We start from the raw sequence: 8,256 nt of genomic DNA, 5'->3' as shown, positions 1-8,256 counted from the left end.
ATTCTGTTGTTTCTTTTACTATTATAAATGGGTTTCGAAGCTATTTAGAAATATTTACAATTCTGCAGGCAATTATTTAAATGATATATTCAATGAAAATAATTAATAATAAATACTTGTTGTATTTTGTGTTCCATTCGATGCATTTGAAATGAATGCACTAAGAGACTTGAAGACCTTGCTTTACAGTTTGGCATAGACGATGTACTTAAAAGTTTACCATGAGTCGTAGTGTATGTAACACTCGTCTTCCTGACATTTGACGGCGATAATTTGTAATAACAATATATTATGAAGTTATGTGGTTAATAACTCACTCAAACTGCCAAAACTAAACTATTTCGGCAAGGATCGTTTGTCACCTAATTATAACATCCCAGCGCTTTGAAAAGTGGTATCTTTAGGTTGTATTAAAAAATATGGGTGACCATTTTGTGCAATACGATATCATACTTAACCAGCCTTGAATTTTTTCCGAAGTACAAATAGCCGTCAATCTTAAAAATTATATATTACGTACGAATATATGCAGTAACTTAAAAAAAAAAACAGCCTTATGTTCTAATTTAGATAGGAAATCTTCGCCGGTTCTATCGTCATATATCATCTTGTAAAATATAATTGTGAATAACCAATCTGACATTTGTATTTGATTTCTTGCATCCAGGCCCGACCCTAGGTATGCGGGGCCCAAGGCAGCAAGCGATGAGCGCGGGCCCCAAGCAAAACGATTGCATTGCGGAGAAGCGCGGGGCCCAAGGCGGTTGCCTCGTTCGACTTACCCTAGGGCCGGGCCTGCTTGCATCCCCTCTCTGAAGTGAATATATCAACTAAAATGGTCACGATTCACACACCAAATAATTGCTCGGTTAATTATTTAGACTCTATAGCTTTGGGACCTTCCATTAAACATTTTGCTAATTTTAATCTAACATTTGACGGTCCATCTACCATAAGAATTAATGAACAATTTATTGTCAGAGTGCTCCACTATCTCGATTTCGAAGTGTTCCAAGGAAGGCCAAAACTCAGTAGTATTAAGTCCCTATACATAATGCACAATTCATGTCAAATGCACCATTGAGAGCGAGGCAGTTTGTCAAAAGGTTCATTTTAGAAGCAGATTTGTCAACATACACAAATATATCCATGGATCAAATAATACATACATACATACATGCACACACCTACATACATACATGCATACATACATACATACATACATACATACATACATGCATACATACACACACACACCTACATACATACATACATACATACATACATACATACATACATACATACATACATACATACATACATACATGCATGCATGCATACATACATACATACGAAGAGTCCATTTCAACCTAAGCATAAGTTCAACGTTGATGTGACCGAGACAATTCTAAAGAAAACGTAACAGGTAATAAACTCCAAGTCTCTGTCCCGCATAGTCGATTTAACAGTTGCGGATCCACGGAAGGTGGCCTGTAGGTGAAGCATACCCTGAACAAAAAGAAGAACAGTAAAAAGGCGGAAAGTTTGCTGGAGTAGGATTTTCTTAACAGTTAGATTGTTCAAATTATTGACACACTTTATGTGTAGTATCGTAGTTTACTTGCTAGTTCTAACTAACAACTGCTCCCCTTAGTAGCTGCAACATTAAATAGTGACTATTCCCGGAAGCAGGGGGCGCCTCGATCCATCATGGAAGTTTATTGATGTGTACTCAGGACGGGTGTAAATAAATACTGATTGTGTAACAACTTGAGACTCCCTCGGTTTTATGACATTGTGTCAGATGTGACTCCAAAAGATACATAAACGTTTGCATTGAGTGAAAATAGCGAAAGTCCAGGCAGCTTTAACTTTGGGAAGCCAGTGGAGTGGCCGGATTGGAAACAGTGTTTCACGCGCTTTAGAATCGCCACCAAACTAAATAAGGTTGAGGCAGTTCAAGCAAGTTTCACTAATATATGCAATGGGGAAAGAAGCAGAATAAATATCTAAATCGTTTGACGACGAAGATGCCGACAAGTTTTGCAGAAATGTGATGCTTACTTCGGCCCCAAGAGCAATGTCATCCACGAAAGACCGTGCTTTCACAAACTTAGTCAAAAACCAGGAGAGTCTGTGGAGGAATTTGTAAGAAAGCTTTATGAAATCGCCGACCATTGTGACTTTGGCACACAAAAGGACGAAGCAATAATGGATCGTCTTGTAAATGGAATTCTGGATAAAGAGATTTCGGAAAAGCTACAAATGGAGGCCGAACTTACCTTAGTGAAGGCTATACAGAGAGACAATCAGAACTGGTAAAAAGTGAGAATCGCGACCAAAGTCAGACGGTCAGAGATTTGGATGAAATTTCTAAACAGAACAATGCATCAAGCATTAAACCAGGATCGACCAACCAAAATAGACAGCGTCAATGGCGAAAACTAAATCAGATTTTGAAACAACAACACAACAAACATGTCACAAATGCAAAAGTAGGCATGGTAGAGGTGAGAGATGTCCCGGTGCAGAAGCTGTAATGAGTTTGACTACTTTGCCATTGTCTGTCACTCAAAAAGAGCAAATGGGGTCACATTCAATGAAACACCAGATACAGATCATGCAGAATACCATAAATCATTCTTCCTTGTCTCAGTAACTATGTGTAATGATGATAATGAGGCATGGCTTGTGATTTTGAACATTTGTAGAGCCTCAGTTCACTTCAAAATAGACACTGGAGCAGAGCAATAGTCATGTCTGAAGCAACGTACAACTCTCTTCCAACAAAACCAAAGCTGAGACAATCGGAATCCAAGTTGTGCAGCCCTAAAGGGATTCTGGATTCAAGAGGCGAGTTTATGTAACATACTACCTATAAGAAAGTATCGTACCAGTTTCAGGTATTTGTCATCAAGGGACAACGTGCTAATAATCGCCCTGGACGGACGTGCAGTTGCACAGGCAATGGGTCTTGTGAAAAGAGTTGAAGAGATCAACAAAAGAGCCTTTGGACACTTTGACCTGTTGAAGTGTGAGCCAGTAAAGATGATACTCCAGGATGATGCCAGGCCATATAGTATAGCTACACCCAGGCGTGTACCATTTCCCTCGTTGTCTAAGGCGAAAGAAGAACTGCTTCATATGCAACAAAAAGCCATCATTGAGGAAGTAACTGAGCTCACAGAATGGTCTGCGCCTATAGTATCAGTCCCTAAGAAAAATGGCAAAGTCATAATTTGTGTTGACTTGAAGAAGCTCAGTGAGGCTGTCAAACGGGAAAGATATCTGCTCCCTACTCCAGATGATATATCACCGAAGCTGATAGGCTCCACTGTCTTCTCCAAACTTGATGCAGAAAGCGGATTTTATCAAATGCCTTTACATCCAGAAAGTGCTAAACTGAAAACCTTTACTACACCGCTGGGTCGCTTCTGTTTTAAATGAGTCCTATTTTGGTATTACGTTGGCACCAGAGCTTTTCAGAGAAAAATGACAGAGCTGCTGCCCGCCTATAAAGGGTCAGAGGCCATTATGGATGATATACTCATTTATGGCAGAACCTTAGAGGAGCATGACATACGCCTAAATTTGGTACTGGAAAAGCTCAGTAGGAGTGGTCTCTAGCTGAACAAAGAAAAATGTCAATTTAGGAAGAACAAACTAGAATTCTTCTGGCACGTGATCAGCTCGGATGGCATACTGCCCAGTCCAGCAACGGTTGCCGCAGTGAAAGAGCTACCTGCTCCATTAAATATCAGTGAGCTTCGTCGCACCATGGGCATGACAAACTACCTTGGTAGATTTCACCCAGACTTGTCTATAATAATGCGACCAATTATGGACCTGCTGAAATCAGACAGTCTAGTATTGAAGCCCAGACTAGGATTACACCTTCACGAAAATCAAGGAGATGCTGACATCCACACCATTCTTGGCATTTTATGACCCTGGCAAGTTAACATTTGTCAGCGCTGATGCAGCAGTTATGGAATGGGTGGGATAATATTCCAACAACACGGAGAAAAACTCAAGCCAATTAACTTCTGTTCTAGAACTCTCACCCCTGCAGAGGTTAAATATGCACAGATAGAAAAGGAGTGCCTTGCATGTGCGTGCGCATGTGAGAAGTTTTCACGATATCTTGTTGGACTGGACTCGTTCAGATTGCATACTGACCACAAACCTTTAGTGCCACTGATCAATACACATGATTTAGATAAAGCTCCTTTGAGGTGTCAACGACTGTTGATGCGGCTGAGACGCTTCAACGCAAAGGCAGAGTATGTAGCTGGGAAGCTTTTGGTAGTTCCAGACTCCCTTTCTCAGAGCCCTCTCCTAGGCCAGGAAGCCACGTGCGAAGAGAAAATGGAAATTTTTATAGAGTCACTGGAGGCATCCTGGCCAATTTCTGATATGAAATTAGAACAAATAAAAACAGGTTACAGAAGTGACCACCATCTACAGACTGCAATGACTTTCACCAAAAATAGATGGCCGGATAAGGAAAATAGCTGTCCCCTATCTGTACTTTGCTGTACGCAGTAAATTCTCAATTCAGGACGACCTATTTCTCTTCATGGACATAGTTATCATACCTGCAGTCTTAAGGCCCGGATTTTCTTGATTACATTCACGAGGGTCATCAGGGATTAGCCAAATGCCGTGTGAAAGCCCAAAAGTTGTGTATGGTGGCCTGGAATCGCTAGACAGATCCAATACAAAATAGAGACATGTAAATTTTGTCAGATTAGGAAGCCAGCACAGAGAAGGGAACCATTGAAGACAACTTTTCTACCAGACAGGCTATGGCGGAAAATTGCAATCGATATTTGTGAAGCCAAACAAGAAAGATACTTGGTAGCTATTGGCTACTTTGCACGCTATTTGGAAATTATGCATCTAACAAAAATAACCTCCCAGCAGGTAATTGGAAAATTTAAGAGCACATCTGCACGATGGGGAATCCCAGAAATCGTTCTATCAGACAATGGGACCGAGGTCACTTCCTCAGAATTCAAGAAGTTTGCTGAGAATTATAACAAATAAGTATTTACCAGTCCTTACTACCCACAAGCGAATGGTGAAGCAGAAAGTGGTGTCAAAATAGCAAAATCCATACTTAAACATGATGATGTATTCCTTGTCTTGATGGCTTATAGAGCCACACCGACAGCTGCTACAGGTGCCAGCCCAGCCTAATTGGTGATGGGACGCCAGATGAGGACCACCTGACCCATTATTGAAGTTAAACCCCAAGCGGCTAAACCTCAAAATCATCAGGCAAAGATACCTTAAGACAAAAGAAAGATATGAATTATTTTACAACCGGCGCCACACTACACATAATTTACCAGACGTTACTGAGGGAGACAGCGTCATAATCAAATGGCATGGAAATGATAACAAGTGGTCAACACCAGACATAGTTATTCAAGCCGATAAAGACCGAAGAAGCTACTTGGTAAAAGACCCCAAGGGATATACAGGCGCAATCGAATCCATGTACAGCGGATGAAAAGCCATGAGAATCTACTTCCAGTCAATACAAATTAGTATACAAACATTGCAACAGAGTCCCGACAGTGTTATTTGGAGTCCAGCGCACAGTCTCTCAATAACATGTATCCCGTGCAACCATCTGATGATTCTACCACCCAGCTTGACCCATGCAGCCGACCCCCAGCAAGCCAGCTGTACTCAATGTCCCCAACAGTCCAAACACTCCAGTGCGGACGTTAAGTGGGGGAGTCGTCCGAAAACCAGCCAGATTAAGTGATTGTGTTCTTAGAAAGTGACTATTATAAATGTGCCAACGCGTAGTAGTATTCGATTTCTGAATTATTGCAATAGAATTTGACTTTTAGGTTTCTATAGTATTAAAGTCAGGACTATCCTGTGCAAGTTTACAGTAACTTATTATATAAATCAATTCCCTCAAATTCTTTCAGTGGACAGTTCAGATACAAAGACAGTAAATTCACTGATTAATTTTTTAATGTTTCATGTTGGCGGAATTAATTCATTATTTTCCTATCTAGTCATAAGCAAAATGTTATGTTCGGATAATCTCAAAAGAGGGGAGATGTGTGGTACCGTAGTTAGATGGTTCAAATGTTTGACACACTTTATGTGTGGTATCATAATTTACTTGCTAATTCTATCTAATAACTGTTTCCCTTAGTAGCTGCAACATTAGATAGGGACTGCTCCCGGAGGCAGGGGGCGCTGCGATCCATCATGGAAGCTTATTGATGTGTACTCACAACGTGTGTGAATAAATACTGCTTGTGTAACAACCTGAGACTCCCTCGTTTTCATGACACTTTAAATCCACGAACTCCTATGTTCCCGATGTTTGTTTCGTCCCACAGACCCTCGCCTACTTGTTGATACCGCACCCCACACACGATACATATGGATCCGCCACTGTATAGATAGACAATAATGACAATTCTGCGTAATTTTAGTGGAATGTACGTAAAGGTCCCTCCTCACTCAACAAAATAGGTTTTGCAGTGCATGAATTTCGTATGTGTGACTTTTAAATAATTCTCTCGTTCACATCCAAAACAAGCGGCATGCACAATACATGCACACTATTATATTTATTTCTCCAGGCCTTTAATACCTATTTCAATGAAATGTCAAACGGACAAGTCATTTATATCTACCCAAAATATTAGTTCACAGGGTTCAGGTTTATATTTAGTACATAAAAAAGGTAAGAATGCGTACATTTGCCATAATCAGCATTTTATGAGGTAGAAAATACTAAATGTTCTCCATGTTTTGTGTTGGTTTTTTTGTTTGTTGGGGGTGGGTGTTGTAACATTAATGCTGACACAATGTTTTAGCACAAAAAAATTGTGATGATTCCCAAATGAACAGCGGGAGTATTTTCATATTCTCTGGACAAATGTCTTTCTGTATGCACTGTACAGATATATATATATATATATATATATATATATATATATATATATATATATATATATATATATATATATATATATATATATATATATATATATATATATAATACCACAATTGTTAAATCAGTTTTTTAACATGAATAATGAGGGAACCTTGAGTTTGACTCTCTAACCACCGTCTAGGCATCTTCATAATGGGTTCAAGGCAAAATGTACAAAATGAAAGACTTTGCTGTAAATTTCCACTTTATGGAGGCCACCAATCCCCCAATCCCCCATACCCACCCCTGCATTCTGCTTTCTAAGACGCTCAGTGTCTCTGCAAACTACTACACTTTACAACGATAAAAACACGTAACAACATATAACTAGGTATCACAGAAAACAGAAAAATGTCTCTAAAGCGCCACTAATATGTATGTATTAGTGTCCACTCTATCCATGTACGTGGCCTATTCGTAGAATCCACTGTAGAAAAGCGTTTTTGCTACGAGCGTTGCACGCAAGACCCAGTGTATATGAATATGTAACGCTTATTGCATATCGCTTAGCCATCGTGCAAAACGATAATTACAATGTTGCTGCTCAATATTATCTCAATCATGTGATCTGTTTTGCTTATGATGCAATTATCAAATTGCCTGTTTTAGTTCATGCAAATACATTTCCGCAGAACAGATTGTCCCCGAATATTTAAAAGATAGGTTTTTAAAGTTAATTTATAAAGTTTCACTTATTACATACTAGACTTGATATTTGGCTGTACAACACCCACCCACCCACCTTGTTAAACCTATTCGTATTACCAACAGCCCATTAAGGTCCATGACCAAAAATGTGTCACACCATAAATTCATGATATTTTTGAGAAAGTATAGGATATACGCTTAACAGTCCAGTAATATTTAACATCGTACAATTTTTGGAGAGCAGTCAAATACAATAAGAAGTTAAAGGTATCTTGCGCTATAAAATATTAAAACAATTATGATATATCCATATATATAAATATAAACTAGCACGATTGGATGTATTACAAGTGTAAATGTTTTCTCTTTATAAAGTATGTGCAATACTAATCACATAGTGGAATCTGTCTCGCTCTGGTCTAAAATGGTATTTGGACAGACATAGCCTGTCGATCTCGCTCTGGTCTAAACCAGTGTTTGGATAGACATGGCCTCGTGTTAGACACAGCAACTCAGAGGTTACATGAGATAATGAATAATTCTCTCTATTTAGCCATAATCCTGGTGTACATGTGTTTTATTTCAGTAGTCGGTGTCTTTACAGTAGGACTGACAAACGATTGACAGACAGA

The 8,256-nt window shown here is 39.2% G+C and overlaps 1 protein-coding gene across 1 annotated transcript; it reads left to right on the top strand.

The window, feature by feature from the left end:
• Window positions 1–3,993: 3,993 nt before the first annotated feature.
• LOC149775736 (uncharacterized) lies at window positions 3,994–5,049 on the top strand. Its single transcript, XM_089943518.1, has 2 exons — window positions 3,994–4,527; window positions 4,750–5,049. Exons 1-2 carry the CDS (start codon window positions 3,994–3,996, stop codon window positions 5,047–5,049), a joined length of 834 nt encoding a protein of 277 aa, XP_089799644.1.
• The last annotated feature ends 3,207 nt before the right edge of the window (window positions 5,050–8,256 follow it).

This window comes from Sinohyriopsis cumingii, chromosome 19, assembly GCF_028554795.1.
Source record: "Sinohyriopsis cumingii isolate HCF-2022 chromosome 19, ASM2855479v2, whole genome shotgun sequence".
In the NCBI taxonomy this organism is placed as follows: domain Eukaryota; kingdom Metazoa; phylum Mollusca; class Bivalvia; order Unionida; family Unionidae; genus Sinohyriopsis; species Sinohyriopsis cumingii.
Note: the sequence above shows the minus strand (reverse complement) of the source record. Positions and strands in the feature narration are given on the sequence as shown.